This window comes from Littorina saxatilis, linkage group LG10, assembly GCF_037325665.1.
Source record: "Littorina saxatilis isolate snail1 linkage group LG10, US_GU_Lsax_2.0, whole genome shotgun sequence".
In the NCBI taxonomy this organism is placed as follows: domain Eukaryota; kingdom Metazoa; phylum Mollusca; class Gastropoda; order Littorinimorpha; family Littorinidae; genus Littorina; species Littorina saxatilis.
This window is the reverse complement of record NC_090254.1, coordinates 8,732,852-8,753,598: the sequence shown is the minus strand read 5'-3', so window position 1 is coordinate 8,753,598 and position 20,747 is coordinate 8,732,852. Positions and strand designations below refer to the sequence as shown.

General features: G+C 39.5%; 2 protein-coding genes across 7 annotated transcripts in view; one reads left to right on the top strand and one right to left on the bottom strand.

Moving 5' to 3' along the window:
• Nucleotides 1-15,480, top strand: part of LOC138978096 (myeloid leukemia factor 2-like) — a 30,451-nt gene extending 14,971 nt beyond the window's left edge. For both annotated transcript variants that reach the window (XM_070350735.1, XM_070350734.1), the window contains exons 2-5: nt 7,800-8,133; nt 9,227-9,512; nt 12,512-12,761; nt 13,811-15,480. In XM_070350735.1, the coding sequence (XP_070206836.1) occupies nt 7,816-8,133; nt 9,227-9,512; nt 12,512-12,720 (813 nt within the window). In that variant the 5' untranslated portion in view covers nt 7,800-7,815 and the 3' untranslated portion in view covers nt 12,721-12,761; nt 13,811-15,480. The remainder of the gene's footprint in view (nt 1-7,799; nt 8,134-9,226; nt 9,513-12,511; nt 12,762-13,810) is intronic.
• Nucleotides 1-20,747, bottom strand: part of LOC138978090 (agrin-like) — a 391,935-nt gene that overhangs the window by 225,425 nt on the left and 145,763 nt on the right. The window lies entirely within an intron of this gene.

Genomic DNA, 20,747 nt, shown 5'->3' with positions numbered 1-20,747 from the left:
CAACTCTTGCTGAAAGAATTAGAACGCTTTTCAGAGAGCAGGGAATCACAATAGCTAGTATACTAACTGCGTTAGGATTTGCAATAAGCACATTAGTGTTAACACTCACAGGTGGCACTGTCACACCTCCACCTCCACCTCCACCTTCACCTCCATCTGATCCGGGATGGGTAAAGAAACAACTCAAACACATTGCAGAACTATTAAAGAAACTAGCAGCAAAAGCTTTGGGTGCACTTCCAGGAATCATTGGTTCAATTGTTAGCTGGCTGTTATCTTTTGCAGGTAAAGTTGTTGGTTTCATGGCTGAACATCTCTGGACTCTAATAGTTTTAATTGCAGGTGTTCTGCTAACGAGAATAAAGCAAAAGTAAGCCTACACCCACTCCACCAATTACTAGAGCAGTCTTCTGCGATTCATGATCATCACTAATACTAACAGCTTGATCATCACTAGTGACAGAATGATCTTCACCTGCAGCGTGATCTTCACTTGTCACGCTTTGTTTCTGTTCATTGTGATATGGCTGTAACATCGTTCTGATTTCTGAATTCAGTTCTTCACCCTTTCCAAGCGGCTGGGTGTCACTAGCAATAATGATTTCATTGTTATAATTTGTTATTGTTCCAATCTGCAGCTGGAGATCAGAAGGTAACATGTAAAGGCCGTTACCAACAGCAAAGTCAACTTTTGATCTTGCATAACGGAGAGAGTCTTGATACCTTTTGATGCTGGAAGGCAGATCAACTGCAGAGTTTATGACATCTTCTAAATTTGATAACAACTGTTTCTGTGCACCAAACCCTGTGCTTGTTCTCATTATGTTTGATCGTGTCTGTGCCTGCGAGCCTAGCAAGCACCACGCATATGTTCGGATAGATTCATTGATCCTTTCAACACCTGATCCAGTGAAACCTTTGCCGGTGTCTAATATAAAAGTAGTCCATGCATTGTGGTGCTGTTGTTCTATTGATCCTAACTGTACCTGCACATTTGAAGAAAAAGATGTATGACCTGGCCAGTAATCAAAATTATACCTCCTGTGGACACCCCATAAATATAGTGTTCCCATGCCATGGTTTTTGTCTTGCTTTTGCCTAAAGTCGGTCTTAAAATCTATATTGAATTCATTGCAGAGACGCTCATACACTTTCATGTTTATCCTATTGTTGAATGGGTTCCAGCTCTTTTCATGCGGCATTGGTGCCTGAAGTTCAGACAAGATTCTCCTGCACTGATAGTAAACGTGAAATGTGTACACACACTTTGTCAGTAAGTTTGAATTATTCATGTGGTCTGCATAGGACACTCCACATCCTGTGGTTGCACAGAATATTGCAAAGTTTAACTGATTCTGATAGAACTGAATTGGGTGAGAGTTCCACATCTTTGGAACACTATCATTTTTGATTGGGGGATTTAGGTAAGAATGGAATGGGTCAGGCACTTTAACGCGAATGGATTCTGTTTCTGTTACAGCAAAGTCCAACTCATGGAAAGAAATAGTCTTTGGATTGTAATATGGTCCAGTTTTGTATTTAACGTCTTTGTTGAATTTATACTGACTCATTTTTGTTGTTGAATAAAAAATGTTTATCACACTAACAAATGTGAAGACTAGTGTGCCAGTTAAACTTGCAACCCCTATCAACAATCAAAATGGAGGAATGAAAGTTGCACTGCATGAAATTATGTACAAGGTTACTTGGTATAATATCAGTAAAAAAAAGGCTAACAACTGGGTTAGAATTAATGGTAAAAAACATTCTGTAGAAGATGGTTACTATGACTTCTGCACTTTAGAGAAAGAATTGTTTGCTCCAGTAGGTATTACAGCGAGTTTAAATCATGCAAGTCTCATTGCTACTCTTACTATGCCCAAAACTAGAGAAGTAAACGTTGAGTTTCCAACCAAACTCCTTGATATGCTTGGAATTACAAAAATATACAAGGGAACACGTCCCATTGACATGGATGTTAACAGTGTACTGTTTGTTCACATGAGAGAGCTTAACACATCCTATAATCTGTTTAATGATCAGCGTTCTGATCTGCTTAGGATTCTTCCACCGAGTGATGCCTCTTTTTGTAAAATGCACGTGCCAACATTTAAGACACTTCAGTTCAAGGACTTGGAGGAAGGGTGTCATGAATTCCTACACATTGATCTGAAAAATCAAAGTGGACAACCAGTTGATTGTTTGTTTAACATTACATTGGAAATAGTTCCATAAAATATTGAGTATTAAAATGTCGAGTGGACCTACAATAGCTTATCCTGTTGCATGTTCAACTATAGAGTTGAAAGATTTAGCAGACGCTATCGACTTTGAGAGCAATGCTGAAGTTGGTGCAGTGTATGCATTCGAGTTTACAGACACTGGTTATTACAAGAGAAAGGAAATCGACGATGAAAAGAAACCAAGATTCCTCAAACTAGGTCAAATCCGTGATGTTAATGTACCTGATCCAATTGTTGATGACACATTCTACATGTGGAAACATCAGAATAAAAAATGGGTACTTAGTCCTGTTATGAAAAAGATTGACTGGGAAATGAAGTTTGAATTTGTGAGTCCATACACTCTTGTTGGAAAAGACGACACATTCCGTAAGTCAATCAATGCTAAACCACTAATTGTTAGCCTTGTTCCTGCGATTAACAGCAGGGGAGAAGTTGCAGTTAAACCTTTCCATAAGAACAACTATCTCATTCACAGAAAACAAAGTGTTGCAAAGGACGCTGACACCATTGTCGATTTTATACCCAAGCTTCCAATAGGGCAGAATGCAACTATGATATTTGATATAGTTGTCAGGAAAAGGGAAGAAACCACAAACACTGTTCTAATGAGAGGAATAAATCTCAACTGGAGACCATTAAATGTTGAAGAAGTCAGAGTATTTATTGCTGTTCAAAAGGATTCTAACACAATAAAAAAACAGACGTCAAACCAAAATGTTGTTGTTAACGCAGATATAAATAATTTAACAGAAATAAGAAGTATTAATCTTACTTATCTTGATTTGATTGCTTTCTACTATACAGATAAGGTGTTAAGCAATGAACAGCTTCAAAGCTTAGCAGAAACACTGGCCAGTGAGAATTAAGATAAATATTTTATATTTTGCATTAAAAAGATGACTAGCAGTGTGAAGCTTTATCCTAATATTGATGAAAGTGCAGCAGAAAGTCAACAATTCAGACTGGCACACATTAGTAATATACAAAAACAACTAGAAGATGAATTAGAAAAATATTCTCGCGCTAGACGTAAGTACTCAACAACTTACAACAGCCTTTCTAATGCCAGCACTGGTTCTACTATCCTTGCATCAGCTGCAGGTGTAACGGGAACAATTCTGTTAGCTACCGGAGTAGGGACTCCAGTTTCTCTAATCCTAGGTGGTGTCGCAGCAGCTGTTGGTGGTTTATCATTTATAGCATCAGCTATAATGAAAAAAATTGTGAAAAAGCTTGAAAAACACGAATCCATTTCCACTCTTGCATCATCAAAATTGTCTAGCCTAAAACTGTCTATCAGTAAAGCACTTGAAGATTCAAAAGTTTCTGACGAAGAATTCAAACAGATACAAACAGACTTTGATGACTACAAAAGTAAGAAAGCAAGTATTCAAACAAAAACACGAGCTGAATATAACAAGCCACTCGATATAGAAGATCTGAAAAAGCAGTTTTTAAAAAAGGGGATTCAAATAGGACGGGAAGAAAAAGTAAAAATAGAATCACTTGTAAAGAGTTAACTATTCGTTTAGACAGTCACATTGCATGTATCAGATATAATTCTAACAGTGAAAGAACATATGAAGTAAAGTTTGTAAATGAGAGAGCGTATTGAGCTTAAGAATGTTGTATAAGAGAAAGGGGGAATGTACGTTCTGGGTTACTGATTCCGACAGACCCGGGATTGGTTCAAAACAACCTTACTTTACTGTATTTTTTTGTATGGATTTATGCAGTATTTTTCTGATTTTGTCGCATGTTTCATTTTAGTAAAAGTTTAGTCCAGAAGCCTATTTTGCGTTAATATTTAGGGTCTGTCGGAATCGGTGAGCCAGAACGTACATTCTCCCTTTCTCTACTCTGTGGTTCATTGCTCCAGTCCCAGGCTCTGAGCCCATTACCATTTAACTGTGGCTATTTGGGGAAGACAGAACTTTACGCTGTCACACTCAGACTCACACAAGTCACAGAGTCAGTAACAATGTGTATTATAACATTATAGTCTTTCGGATGAGACGAAAAACCGAGGTCCCTTCGTGTACACTACATTTGGGTGTGCACGTTAAAGATCCCACGATTGACAAAAGGGTCTTTCCTGGCAAAATTGTATAGGCATAGATAAAAATGTCCACCAAAATACCCGTGTGACTTGTAATAATAGGCCGTGAAAAGTAGGATATGCGCCGAAATGGCTGCGATCTGCTGGCCGATGTGAATGCGTGATGTATTGTGTAAAAAAATTCCATCTCACACGGCATAAATAAATCCCTGCGCCTTGAATATGTGCGCGATATAAATTGCATAAAAATTAAAATAAAATAAAATATTTAAAAAAATATCAAAATGAATCCCTGCGCTTAGAACTGTACCCACAGAATACGCGCGATATAAGCCTCATATTGATTGATAACATGTGCCTGCAACAGCAGTTCCAACCAAAAAAACAAAGATGGTGGGAGGGTATTCTCGAAAAAAAGCTTGGAGTTAGACGATGAGTGTAACTCATTTTATCCTAGTTCCTACATACGTGAGAGAGACACCCGTGAGATAATAATCGTTCAAATTACACGTGTGTATATCATGTAAATGAGGTCATGTCAAGCAAGTCTGGCAGGGACCTGTTTTTTCACTGCTTATGATGCTAAAGTCACAGAGACAAACGTCATTATCGAAACACAAATTGCGCTCGCTAAAAGTGTTTGTAAATAATTGTGTGTGTGTGTGTGTGTGTGTGTGTGTGTGTGTGTGTGTGTGTGTGTGTGTGTGTGAGTTGTGTCTGTGTGTGCATGACAGTGTAATGTACGTATGTATGCATGCATGGTGATGTGTGTCTGCATATGTGTCTGGTTGGTTTTTATTTTATTTTTACCGTGCCGTGCCAAGATGAAATCCTTTTGCAAAATTGGTGAATAAATATTTTGTATCTTTGTTGTATTTGTATGAATCTTTAGAACTAACACGTCACGCCACACTTTCAGAGTGACGTTTCTTTGCTTTGACGTAATAGATTGCACGAGGCTTTAGAAGAGATCGAGGTTCCAAAACAAGCGTCTTCAATTTAGCTGCCTCGAATGCAGGACATGTTCAGTAAAATACACTAAAGTACAGTATGTAGGGTAAACAGAATACTACATGGCTTGCTGTGTCATACCAGATTTACACTCGTTGCTTTTTCAAATAGTGAACAGCTCGCTTTCGCTCACAGTTCAATATTTAAAAATAAAAATCGTGTAAATCTGGTACGACACAGCAAGCCGTGTAGTATTCTCTCTAACTCAACTGACTTTTTAATGTCTCTGTTTTGCCCTCCACACATACATTTTGATGTCAGTTGGATGGCTATATGAATTCTAATCCTTCCATAATGATCGAAGTGTACACATACACAGGTGCACTTTCAGGAACATTTTCTTAAACGGGGGAAAAAACATGATCAGTTGAGTAAGTAGAGTAATATTGACATGAATTTTGATGTCTTGGCTCCTGTGCATCATACTCCTATGTGGATTTTGCAGCCTGCCATGTGGACTAGAACACTGTCGATTGGACTAGCAGTGTAGTGTATTCTGAAATGTTGCAGGAGTTCATTTTTTTTTTTTTTTTTTTTTTTTTTTTTTTTTTTTTTTTTTTTTTTTTTTTTTAAATCTCAGTTGCATGCAGGCTGCTTCAACCCTTTCTTTTTTGCCTTTTTTTTTTTTTTTTTTTTTTTGTTGTTGTTGGCGGGGAGCATCCTTCTTCATTGATTTTTTTTTTTTTAATTTTTTTTTTTTTGAGTAATGTTTTTACTATAACATTAACATTACTATATCTAAATGTATTTTAAGCAACTTTTCTATATAACAATTCCCTCTCAAAAATGCATACAATATCCAGAGGGGAGCCATATCTATAAATACCAACACACATTTTGGCTATCACAATCAAATAATTCACATAACTTATTAGTGCCTTGGAACTTTGTGAATTTTCAAATACGCCCAAAAAAACTTCCTTTACGGTAATTTTAATGATCATATTATATTTACAATTCACTTTATCTTCAACGCATTTCCAAATGGACATAATTTTCGGGCAAAAGTAAAAAAAATGTTCAATATAATCAATTTCGTTCTCACAGTGAGTACAGCAATTACTCACGGAAATGCCTATTTTATACAATAAAATATTTGTGGGGTAAATATTGTGCAATATTTTCCAGTGCAACATTCGCAATCTTGTTTCTGTGGTTACTTTGTTTACTATTAACCATTGCTCTTTTCCCGGCCTGAAATCAAATTTATGTTCCCAAAATTTAACTACAACCGGCTCCACATATTTTTCCTTTATAATTAATTTGCGAAATTGACAAGGCTTACTCAGGTTCTTTAAATCGTTGAATCCACATACATTTCCATTTGCAGAGCGTAGTGTTGCTGCTTTAACTGCTGTACAAATCACCCTATATTCAAAGAATCTTGTGGGCTTACATCCAACCTTCTGCTGCATAATATTAAAGGGCACAATCTCATTACCAACATATACATCCTTTACTCGACAAACGCCTGCTTTAATCCAGTCGCTAAAAAACAGGGTTTGGCCGCAATAGATTATATCCTTGCTGTTCCATAAACACGTATCTCTTAATAACATGTCTCCACCTACTGCTCTCTGAATCATGTCCTTATTTTTCAACCAACAAATTAAAACTTGTTTCCAAAATACATTTTTAATTAATCCCAATCCTTTAAAATTTTTTACCGTGGTGTTAGATTGGAAGCAACACAACCTTTCACCAAGCTTCGAAAACATATGTATCGGTATTTGTTTCCAACTTTCCTGCTTTTCGTTCAATAAATTTGCCGCCCAGGACAACAAACAAGAGGACTGCATATCAATGACATCAATCATTTTTAAACCCCCATCAGGAAACTCTTGACACATCACTTTTCTTTTAACTTTCTCAAATGCCTTAGTGTTTGAAAATCGTTTTTTCCAAATAAATCTGTAAAACATAGTATTTATCTCAGTCAATACCTTTTCGGGTATTACCAGTGCTTGCAACGGATAAATAATCTGCGATAACAAAAGAGATTTCACAATGCATATTTTCCCCATGAGGAGTTCATCATTCAGCAACAGCTAACATAATCAGGGATGTCGTTAGGTGTTGGACATTGATCGATTAATTGCCTCAAATGTCAGTCATTTGGTCAAGTGTCTATCTGATGTCCTATCATACTTTGAAAAGGGCAAACAGAGTCTGATTAAATTTTGCTCCCAATGGCCGACATTCTTCTAACACTGCATTTACTTAAGATCACAGAGCTGTGTAGGGGAGAGAAAAATAAAACGGGAAGGGAGAACGGTTGCTAGCAGACGACGATGTGTATGTATGACCACGATGTCCGTAAAACGTAAAGTGTCCTATCGACATTCATGAAGCCGGTCAAATGTCCTATTCATGTTTTTAGGTCAAGACATTTGTCCAATTCACAAAAATGAATAGCAACATCCCTGCATACCATGTTAGTTGTAACATTGATTTGAGGTATAATAGATGTATTTCCTAAACAGAGGCCATCGTGAGTACATGCGGCAGATGAACCAGATGTTTGCAACACCATTCGGCTTTGGTACTGGTGCTGGTGCTGGTGGCATGATGGGAATACAAGGTGGACAGCAGCAGCAACAGCTCATGCAGCAGCAACAACACAGGCAGCAGCAACAACAATTGCAGCAGCAACAACAGATGCAGCAGCAACAACAGCTGCAGCAGAGGGGTCACAGTACTCAACTGGTGCAGCGACAAACTCAGCCTGTCATGCCCACAGATCTCTTCGGTTTTGGCGCCTTTGGGGGAATGTTCCAGAACATGCGTCGCATGATGGACGACATGAACAACACCTTTGTAAGTTTACATGTTATTGTGATCTGGGTTTTTAGTTGCTTAGTAGCTTTGTTAATTGTTTGCATGGAAAACATTTGGATTGTAATAATATAAATGAATACAGACACATCTATTATAAGTCAAAACTGCCAAGAAGGGTAAGTATGTGATCAATCTCAGGTTTATTTCTCAATAGCTTTGTTAATACTTGTACAGGAAATATCTAGGAGTAGACATTTTAAGATAGCTTGTAAGGTACTGTAGTTCTGGATATTTCTGAGCAGAAGGTTTTCAACCTTTTGGAACCTGAAGCGACGGGCGCAGTGGCGTAGTGGTAAGACGTCGGCCTCCTAATCGGGAGGTCGTGAGTTCGAATCCCGGTCGCTGCCGCCTGGTGGGTTAAGAGTGGAGATTTTTCCGATCTCCCAGGTCAACTTATGTGCAAACCTGCTAGTGACTTAACCCCCTTCGTGTGTACATGCAAGCACAAGACCAAGTGCGCACGGAAAAGATCCTGTAATCCATGTCAGAGTTCGGTGGGTTAAAGAAACACGAAAATACCCAGCATGCCTACTCAACGAAAGCGGAGTGAAGCTGACTATGCTCTCAGAGTATAGTGTGGGGAACCCAAATGGGCAAACGAGCTCACACGTAACCAGACAATTCTGGAATGCTGAAGAAGAAGAAGAAGGAACCTGAAGCTTAGATTTTTTTTTTAGTCAACTTGTTGATCTTTTGGCTTATTTTAAAAAGAAAGTAAGAGAGAGCTTCAGAATTTGTTGAAACATACAGACAAAGGCAGTTGTAAAATGATATCACTCTCCCCCGAAATGGGCGTATGCTGCTGAATGGCGGGATAAAAAGAGTCACACTCACACGCGTAAATATCCACTCATTCAAAAACACGAGTGAACGTGGGAGTTTCAGCCCATGAACGAAGAAGAAGAAGTATCACTCAACTTATTACGTGTACTTTCATTTATATTTTTAATCTTTTACTGAAGCTCTCTCTTACTTTCTTTGCAATAAAACCATTTTCAAAACGAGCCATAAGATCAACAATATAAACTTATGTTTATATTTTTAAACAAGAGTGATCATTTTGCACATGCAGGAGAATGGAGCGACTAACCCCAACGGCCAAGTCTTCACACAGTCGTCTTTCATGTCGTACTCCAACCTTGGCGACCAGCCCAAGGTATATCAGGCCTCCTCCTCCACCACACAGCTGCCTGGCGGAGTACGAGAAACACGAAAAACCGTGCGGGACTCAGAATCAGGTGTAGAAAAGATTGCGGTAGGTCACCACATCCGCGAGCGAGGCCACGTTGTGCAGCGACAGAGGAACAGACATACAGGATCACAGGAGGAGAATCGAGAGTACATCAATCTGGATGAAGGTCAGTTCCTAGTTTTTGGCATGTTACCTGGGAGGTTTGCTTGCACAGTGGAGCCATTTTAACACCTCCAAAAATGTGAGAAAATGAGGTCTTAAGAACTGGGGTCTTAAAATGGGGGTCAATTTACACAAGTTTTTAACAGTCTGAGAAAACCGGGCCTTAAAGCCATATGTACTCGATGACTATACACGCTAATTGCTTTACCAACAGCTGGAGACAGACTAAATTAAGTTCCCTGCAAAATATTGTGGTCTAGGACCCCTTAAAATGTTGAGATATTTGAATTTTCATTTTGATCTGGATCGTCCTATTTATAGATTTGGCAACACATGTAACGTTGATGCAAGGGAGAGAACACCGCGGCTTTGTTGACATCCTCACTTTTTCAGAGGCTAGAACAAGCTGTAATGCATGTATTATGGTCCGCGCATGGTGACGTATCGTCATTATATGGTCTTATGGTGCGTTTGACATCGATTGTGGGCAAACTACACTTTGTAAACACGGGAGTGCGTTAGTATGCCTTTAAAAGGGAGGGAGTCATAAGCTGGGGGTCTTAAAAGGGGGGGGGGGGGGGGGGTGTTTGTTCCACTATACAGCAGTCCCTGCAATGTACGGCCCCCGGCGTGAGCGGACACCTGACATGTACGGACACATTTGCTCGGCACGGAGTGTTTTCCTTCTATATTTTCCCCCCCTTAAACGGACACCTGCAAAACGTGGACGCGGACACTCATTTTCGGTCCCAACAGCAGGTCATACCTCCAATGTACGGACAGACCATCGTCAAATGTTCACCACAACAAAGTCGATAACAGAGCAGTCCGGCTCTTGGTACAAAGATCACAGCCGCAATGGCGTGATGACAGTCACTGATAACTTGAGTGCACGTGTACCCATCAGGAGAGAAGGGGGGGGGGGGGGGGGTAGTTTTGGTCAGGAGTGGAGTACATGCGAAGATGCCAACATGAAACTGCACTGTGCTCTTTATTCTTGTCTGTTGGACGTAAACAACAGAAACCCCATGAACAGTCGATGAAGGTCCTGAGCGAAAGAGAGTGAAAAACGGCCACAGTTCTCAGCATCGTGTGTCTGTGTGTAACCTCTTTCATTGACAAGATACTCTTGTTTCCCCTCAGCCTTGACCAGTGAGTCGGTTGCCTAATCTGTGAACCCTTCAGTTGTCTTGCTTTGTCAAAAGTTACGACACAGTCAACTGGTTTTGCTCTGAGTGAACAGTGCAGCTGGCCTCTCTGGCCACAGCCACAAACAGTACATGGCTGGAGGGAGTGAGAGAGAGGGAGGGGGGTGGAGGGGTAGCTGGCTAAACTCTGTGGGGTGTCCGGTGTCGCTACATGTCAGCAGGAAGAGCATTGGAGAGAAATAGAGAGGTGTACTCTTCCACACAATTTCCAAGCATCAGTTGTCACGGCTTGGGAGCTGTGTTATGTACTGTGTATTGGACTGAAGAGTGAAAAGTCACTGCCATGCCACATGATCGGCATGCAGTCAATAAAGCCAGACAAGAAGAAAATAAATTACATGACTATGACATGCAGCTCTATCTGCTGCTATTTCTTCAAACTGGTTTTCAAGCTTATTCTTTCAAAGCATCTGCACACGCTCCTCTGTGCTGTGTTTGTGTGGCTGCTTTCGTATGTCAGTGCATGGTGAGTGTGTTCACTGCCTTGAGGATTTATTTTATCTCTTCTTTTCAACACTTTTCATACAAATCATTTTTACAGAACGTTTAAAGAAGTATTAGGAGTTTATTGTTATTGTTTAGTAGCCACAAGAAGTGATTAGCATAGATTCAATCCTGTTGTTTGTGTGTCTGTGTGAATGTATGGCGGAGGGGGTGGTGTGGTCACCCCTCCCGTGACCGGACACCTGCAATGTACGGACAGTTTTGCTATGGCCCAAGGGTGTCCGTTCATGAGAGGGACTGCTGTACTGGATGAGAACAATGAATGTGATTTATAGAAAGGTGGGTTGAGAGGAGAGGAGGTGAACATAGTGATCCTTGATTGGGGAAAGTGAGTATGGTGATTGGCTGGATGAGAAACACAGTTTTTGACTCACATTGCGAAGCAAAAGTGAGTCTATGTACTCACCCGAGTCGTCCGTCCGTCCGGCCATCCGGCCGGCCGGAAAACTTTAACGTTGAATATTTCTTGGACACTATTCAGTCTATCAGTACCAAATTTGGCAAGATGGTGTATGATGACAAGGCCCCCAAAAACATACTTAGCATCTTGACCTTGCTTCAAGGTCAAGGTCGCAGGGGCCATAAATGTTGTCTAAAAAACAGCTATTTTTCACATTTTTCCCATTTTCTCTGAAGTTTTTGAGATTGAATACCTCACCTATATATGATATATAGGGCAAAGTAAGCCCCATCTTTTGATACCAATTTGGTTTACCTTGCGTCAAGGTCAAGGTCACAGGAGCTCTTCAAAGTTGGATTGTATACATATTTTGAAGTGACCTTGACCCTGAACTATGGAAGATAACTGTTTCAAACTTAAAAATTATGTGGGGCACATGTTATGCTTTCATCATGAGACACATTTGGTCCCATATGATCAAGGTCAAGGTCACTTTGACCCTTATGAAATGTGACCAAAATAAGGTATTGAACCACTAAAAGTGACCATATCTCATGGTAGAAAGAGCCAATAAGCACCATTGTACGTCCTATGTCTTGAATTAACAGCTTTGTGTTGCATGACCTTGGATGACCTTGACCTTGGGTCAAGGTCACATGTATTTTGGTAGGAAAAATGTGTAAAGCGTGTGAGTCGTATGGGCTTTGCCCTTCTTGTTGTGAATGTTATGCCTTTCTTTCGTCAATGTCACCAAGAAGGGACTTGACAGATAGAGAATACTCCCTTGTATAAAATGGCTTTACAAACCAAGCCGATGTACGAGAGTCCAGTGTGGTGTACACAGAACTGTGGGAAGCTGCCACGATTTTCACGTTCCGTTGTCGTTTTCAGAAGAGGCGCCGGAGTTTGACAAAGAGTGGTTGGAGCAGAGCCGCCAGATGTATGGCCCAAACCACAACCCCGCGCGACTGCAACAACATCTGCGACGTCACCACCCCCATCACCACCCTGAACGCAGCAACCGCCGTGCCCTCACCGCCCCGAGTCATCGCCACTCTCAGTCTCATCCACGCAGCCCCAGCTACCGCGATCGGGAATAATCACTTTGCTTCTTTTGCTGCTGACGTCTTGATGTCTTACTGTGAGTAAAACTTAAGTGGTTGTGCGCATCTAATGAAACCTCTGTTCATAGGCCCTCCGTTTTAAAACCCAGTCTGTTTTAAGACCTTGTTTCCGAACTGTTCCTCTCCATTAAGTCTCCCTCATTTATAAGACCTGGTTTTCTTTGGGTGATCTTCAAAGAGAAGGTTGATTGAGTGGCATGTGTATTGTTTCAGAACATCAATTTAAAATTGTCCCCCCGCGGGTTAGGGGGAAGAATTTACCCCTCCCTGGTCCCCCCGCGGGTTAGGGGGAAGAATTTACCCGATGCTCCCCCAGCATGTCGTAAGAGGCGACTAACGGATTCTGTTTCTCCTTTTACCCTTAAGTGTTTCTTGTATAGAATATAGTCAATGTTTGTAAAGATTTTAGTCAAGCAGTATGTAAGAAATGTTAAGTCCTTTGTACTGGAAACTTGCATTCTCCCAGTAAGGTCATATATTGTACTACGTTGCAAGCCCCTGGAGCAATTTTTTGATTAGTGCTTTTGTGAACAAGAAACAATTAACAAGTGGCTCTATCCCATCTCCCCCCCTTTCCCCGTCGCTATAACCTTCGTGGTTGAAAACTACGTTAAACACCAAATAAAGAAAAGAAAGAAATTTAAAATTGTGCTTGATGATACTGTTTATCTGCTGATGTCTTGATTGGTTAGTCAATTTTCTGTTACTGTGAGTGGAAGTGAAGCCGTTTCATTGCTTGTAATGTATGGTGTATACAACGTGGTGTGCTGAAAACATTGGCCAGCATGATTGTGAATAATTAGTTGTAATACTAGGGGCATGTAGCCTTGGCATCACTGTCTTACAAATATCCCCTCTTTGTCTTATTTGTAAAATTAAGGTTTGTTTGCAAATTGCATGGTGAGGTTACATTCTAGTCGCCAAATCAATAAAAATTTCTACAAATCTTATGTTCATCACTTCATGTTCAGGAAAATATTATATGAGAGTTTCATGACACTGTTTCCTGCTGGTTTCTTGATTGTTGCGAGTGGAACTAAACAGGCGTTTGTTTTTTTACTTTCAGGGAGGTCAGATTGGCATGGAAAATGGATACAGACAATGCAACAGATTCCTTGGGACACTGCTCTGTGAAATGTGATTCTTGGACTTCATGGCTGTCTCCAAGTTTTGTTCTCACCTTGCTGTGCCTGTGCAAAAGTGGAATATTTTTGTCAAACTCCTCCTTGTGCATTCGTTCCCGGAATTATGCAGTTCAACAAACTCTTCATGCTATCTGTTTTCACCTTGCAGGCCTGAAAGTGGTGAGTATTTTACTCGCCATAGCGAGTAGAAATCTGTAAATGGCGAGTAGAATTGTTAATCAACTCGCCAAAGGCGAGTAAAGTTGCTGAAACACTGAATTGAAATGGTGGGTTTGGCAAGTAAAATTTGCTCTCTGGCTAGTAAATTATGAGAAGTACTAGCCAAAGGCGAGTGCCCCGTTTTGTGGACTTTCAGCACCGCCTTGGTTTGTTCCCCATCAGTACCCGTACCCTACTGCCCAGGGATTCTTTTGTTTTGTCTCTAAGGTAACTCTGGTAATACTGATGTGTTCTATCTTCTGTTTCTTGTGTATTTTTTTTGTCTGGGGGTATTATTGTTTAGTTTTTTGAGTGAAAGAGGGGTACAAAATCATGGGCATTTGGAATTGTGTACATTTTTAGGAGTCCAGTGGATGTGTGGTGAACTGTTGAAGACATGTGCAGACACGTACCTTTTTGAAAACTGGCTCTGCTGCTATTTTTTCAATGGATTTTTGTTTCATTGTTCAATAAAGTTAAAAGGGGCGATTTTAGACAGAAACTGATTTCATCTATTCAAGCAGCTCTTACATTTGTGTGATTGGTTTCCCCAGTTTCATCCTCATCTGTCACCGCCATCACACATACGCAGTAAGTTATTTTCAAACAACAAAAGTCCCTTGTTCAAAATCTTCTGGCAAGTACTCTGATGATACCTGATGAGAAAAGGTGAAACATTCGTACGGACTGCTTGATTTAGCGCATAGTGCTTTTAGTTATGCGCTTTAGAAATCTCCTTAATAAATAAATTTATGAAGCAAACCCCTTGGATGTTCTTTGGAATTACAATGCACTCAGCAATTTTTCATTTTGCCATTGACTTTCAAGTCACTGTGTCTCTGTGTGTACATGTATGGAAGAAACTTGCATTTTGCGGAAGCAAGATCAGGATAGATTATAATGAGTGAGCAAAATAAGTTGTAAATAGGGTTGAAAAGCAGCAAATGATGAACAGAATATAGTAGAAGCCTGTGTAACAGGCAGCCTTCTACGTGTGTTATGTGCAACTTTCTACAAATTCATCTCAAGAGAAAAAAGCCCAAGTCTTGTTTTGCTTCAATGGGAGCAATACATGAAGTGACCATTGTTTGGATTTTTCTCAAAGTTTTCTTGGAGGCAGCCAAGTAATAAGTTGTCACTGGTATCCATAAAAAAATCTTTTTTGTGCTAAACTCTAATGTAAATTTATGTTTATAGGACTGAGAAGCTCAAGTCCTCATGTTTTGGAAACTTTTTACAATTTAGTCCCAGAAAAGGTGTTCAACAGAATCTTTTCAGTTCTTGTAAATGTTGATTTTACACTGAAATGTGTTCTTTACTGTTTGATAGAACCTGTCTTCAAGATCTCTGGCTACAAGAAAAGATAATAAATAGTTTTACATAAAACAGGAAAGGTGTTTTGTGGTGAAATGTGAATTCATAGAAAAAGTTTCGGAGTTATGTGGTGTATCTGGTTATGGTTGTGTTGTGTGAAATGTCTCTGTAAATAATATTGTGTTTTGATTTTGTCCTTGATCTGCGCAAGAAAGATCTGTTAATTAATAATTCAATATTTTCTATCTGCATTTGTTGTGAAACTGAAACTGAATGTATAGTTTGTCATGCTCTGACCTGGTCTGAACTTTGTTGGAAAGGTATTTTGTGTGGAGATGAGACCGCTACATAAGTAGAAGAAAGAGGGAAAATCTTGGTCCCAGGCATAGATTTTGATCATCATCATGGCAGCTTTTGCCATTATTCCTTTTTTTCCTCCAAATGTATGTTAGTAGCGTTCCTGAGATGTTACTTTTGAAATCCTTTGTTCATTTTTTGTATTGGATTATTTATCCCTTTTTTTTCGTTTCTGTTCCCTTAGTTAGTCATCAGATGATACCTCGTCTTCTTTATTCATAGAATGTTCACTATGTTTTTCAGTGGACGTTCACTCTGTGATGTTAATATTTATCAGCATTACTTATTTTGTTTGACTGAGTGTAGCAATCCAGCATGTGTTTCACCTTCACAAAGAGAGAAGAATATTGCGAACAAACAATAACAGCGTCACAAATCCAAGTCCAGTGTTTTGGATACAAATCCGCCCAGCCGTTGTATGTTGCCATCTAAATTTGGCTTTCAGTATGTTGCCGTCAAAATTTCGCTTTTAGTATGTTGCCATCACAAATTAGCTTTCAGTATGTTGCCATCAAAAATCAGCTTTACCTCAGTAGCTTTTAGCCTTGCTTGAGAGTTTGAGAGCGAGAAGATAGTCTCATCAGTAGAAACTCGTTTTGAATCATAGAGTGTTTTGTAGTTTTCATGTGGTTAGCGTTTCATGAGACAATCAGGGTCACTTAGACTGATAGTGGTAGTGGTGATGGTTATATGCCAGTGTTACACGACACTTGAGATTGCCACAAGTTCTCAAACGTCGTATAGTTGTGTTCTTTTATTCTACGTCGCCCGTCTTTGCAGCAGCAGAAAACAACTCGTCAAATTGAGTTCGAGGATTTATTTAGCATTCCATACATACAACTGCACATCGTAGCAGAACTCAAAGTAGAAGCCTTTTTTTACATACAAATCACGCTGGTCTATATAGCAAATACTCAATTTTGAGAATGTTCCAGACCAAACATGATACAACTACATTATACGAGTATAGAAGAATGGACTAGAACAGCGACATTCTTTGTGACGTAGATCAAAAGCGCCGACGCACTTAATCCGAGCGAACGCCACGAACCCACGGCTCAAAACAACGTGGTAAACAACTTGTTTTGACAGGACTAGAAAGTTCACCTGCATTCTCGTCCAAACATAAATATTGTGTTTACAAAATATAATATCGGTACTTTCCCACAAAGTACAAATAAGTCAACCACATGCAACACACAAAACTGAACCAAAGTTCAGCAATGGCAGCGCTTCCCAACAGCCAGGGTCGCCATTCAGCAAAGCAATCTTGTTAGTGTCATTATTTGCTGAACAATGGGATCGCCGTTTGTACAGTAGTACCTCCGGTAAGATCTTGGGACAAACCAAAACAATTTTTGTCTGGGAAGAGAGAGAGTCTTTAACTGTTTAAGTAAACTGGAGGTAAATCAACTGGGACATTGAACCTATGGTAGTATATATATAATTATAAAGAGGAAATAAGGAAGACATGAGTAGGAAAGAAAAGGGATGTTAAAATGGAGGATTGTAAAACAGAGGTCCCACTGTCATAGCTTTCCTTCTTTTTATTATTAATATGTTTACTGCATCGTTACAATGGAAGTTTAACCTGCAGGATAAATGCATTTTATTTGCTCTTCTTAATTACTGTGTGGTTTAAACTGAGGGAAAATTACTATGTTTGAGGATGACACCAACACGGCAACAGTTCCCTCTGTGAGGTATATAGAGAGTGTTTTTCTCCAGTGAGTAATGTGCAGAGATATTCAATTGATTGTTTTTTCTTTTTCTTCTCGTTTTTTCTTTGTGGATTACAAATTAGATGTTTTTCTTTTTTGTGTTTTATAAGTTACCAGCCAGCGAATGATATTAATGCAATTACTTTTGAGAGATTTGTAGCTCTAGTGATTCTTTTTAGTTAAAAGCATTCTGTAGACATACATAAGCCGTCCAGATGATTTTCATTGTTTGGATTGGGGAAAAAAATTGAGCCCTCAATCTGTTTTGTTATGGTGATGCAGATTGAATAAGATGAAAAACGTGTCATGTTTTTCTTGATTAATTTGTGTCGCTTAGTGATTTGTTTTGTGTTTATTATGTGAGCATCTGTTTGTCTTTTGGTAAAATGTCATTTAGCATGTGTACATTCCCTGGTATTAGTGGTATGCTGGGAGATGGGAATCTATGCAGAGAACGACTTTGCATTGTTGAATTGTCAAACCTGACATTCCCTGTTAACGGTTACTCTGTGGTCTGCTAATGCTACATGTCTGTGCAATTTTGCGTTTCATTTTAGGAGATGGTTCCTAAGGAACTTATGAATAGGGAGGGTTCTGGAATTTAAAAAAAGGGGGGGGGGGGGGGGGGAGAGGGGGGAGGTTTGAGAGGAAAGGGATTTCCCCCTAACTGTTCTGTTCATCATACATTTGGTCATTTAAACTCACCCCTTGTCTTTTGATTATATATGTTTATTTTTTCTTTTCTTTTTTAATGAGTTCTTTGTGAATTTGGAGGGTTGCTTGTATGGAAAGAAATGTAAATTTGATGAAGCTTTATAAGCAAGAAAGGCTGTTCAATGAAGCAAAGCAACATTGATTGTTGCATTGTATTTTTTCTTTTCTGTTTTTTTAAGTCTGTTCAATGCATACTCCAGGATAATGCTTCAGGCAGTCAGTGCATTCACATTTTTCATACATTTTGGAAACTTGCAACTTTATACACTACATAGACTGCAACTTTACTTGTACACAAACTTTAAAGATTAAAATGTTTACTGAAATACATTAATCATTGTACGTGTCCCACCCTTTTGGTCCAAGTAACGAGGAAAATATATTCATTCAAATAAATATGAAATTAAGATTAATAAACCAATTATTTGATTCAACTAAAATAACTTTTTTCAACGTAAATGTACTCAATAGAAAAATGCACAAGAATAATGGTAATAAGTATTTGTATCTGCACTATGTAGAAGATGGATTTTGTGGTCACGGATGAAAGTGCCAGAAGCTATGAATGTGTAGAGAGAACTAAGTTTGACAATATATTATCTAGTGAATGAAAAGAATTTGTATTTACACATGTAAATGTATTGTTTGAATAATGTTGTTGAATTAATTTTGATGTATTCCCTTAACAAAAATAAAGAATTTTGACAGTTAACTGTGGTGTATTAGCTGATTTTTGTCTGTGTTCCTGTGCCTGTGTATGGAATATATATAAGGCTGTCTGTGAAGGGATACTTATTTCTCTCTTTCTCTGAATCTCGGAAGAAAGTCTCTGCTGACTTTCAATTGTTTCTTTCACAATTTCTGATGTTTTACTTTTATATATATTTATATATGATGTCCAGATTTGGCAGGCCAGCCATAACTTGCTTTGATAGGCACACACACACACACACACACACACACACACACCACACACACACACACTCTATGTCATTATAACAGTGTGCAACATTTAGGTATTTTTCCCTCCATGATGTTTTACTACCCTGTATTTGAATTACACACACACACACACACACACACACACACACACAGTCATACACACAACTTTTCTGCCTTCTATCCCCCCATCCACACACACACACACAAACACCCACATAGACGAGAAGCATTTGGTAATTCACAATGTCGAGTCACCACTGTTCTCATGCCGTCAGTCACACAGTTAGCAGATAATAACATCCTGCTTCAGTCTCAGCGTGATGCATCAACCAGATTAAATGTCAAAAGATCCATTATTCAGCTATAAAGCCTCACATGTGCCAGGCTGTATTGGATACCGTACAGTCATGTGTGCTATATGTTTGTCGATAAGTTTTGCGCACAGCTGAGGGAAAATTGACCAAGCACCATATGCTTAGATGATTTTATTTGCAAAATATTGTGACCCTGCCATTCAGGCGGCCACATGACTCTTGGTTTAGGTAATTACACATCATCGGTTTCATTTGATGGCTTGATGCTATTTGTAGATTATTGATTGATGAGTATGCATGAGTAATCTTTAGCGTTTAGTGAAATAATCACTACTGTTGATTGTGGGCAGTAATGGAAAAAGACAAGACAAAGACATGTTCGGTGTTGTTAACTATATGATGTGGACGTGTTTTGGGGGTGTTTTTGTGTGTAACAATAATGGGTATAATGCCAAAGAGAGAGAGAAAGAGAGGTACAAAGATAGCCCCCCCCCGTGTGCACGCATGCGCACGATAAAGATCCCAGGGTCACAGCGAAAGCCTCAGGCCTTGGAAACACGAATACATGCATGCAAAAATATGAAGCCCGGGTGTCCGTTCGGCCAACAGCCAATAAAGTAACCATTTCAGCACTGACCCAAGACGACCCAACCCGGTCCCTAGCCCACTTCAGGTCTCCTCTAGCAGCCGGCAGCTAGCTGTCTAAATCCCCCCCCTGCATTTTTATTTTTTATTTTCATACAAAGCCGGGTTTTCCCGTGTAACATGCCCCTAATGGCTTTGCCGTGAGGGCGTAAAACTTACATTTTCTCTCTTTCTCCCCGGCCGGGTCATACCTAAGACTTTAAAATTGGCAATCTAGTGGCTGCTCCGCCTGGCGTCTGGCATTATGGGGTTAGTGCTAGGACTGGTTGGTCCGGTGTCAGAATAATGTGACTGGGTGAGACATGAAGCCTGTGCTGCGACTTCTGTCTTGTGTGTGGCGCACGTTATATGTCAAAGCAGCACCGCCCTGATATGGCCCTTCGTGGTCGGCTGGGCGTAAAGCAAACAAACAAACAAACAATTTCCGAAAATCGTCTATTGTGGCTGTCAGGATCGCCGGTGGAGCGAGTTGTGATGCAAGTGAATAATTCTAGCCAAGCATACAGGCTCACACACAAGCACAACCGACAAAGACAATTAGGTCGATAAGGACTCGAATACAAAGTTTTACGAAACAATTTTATACGTATAAAAAGGAAGACATAAAATGTAACATCACACGAAACTAGATCACAAATAACAATATAATATGG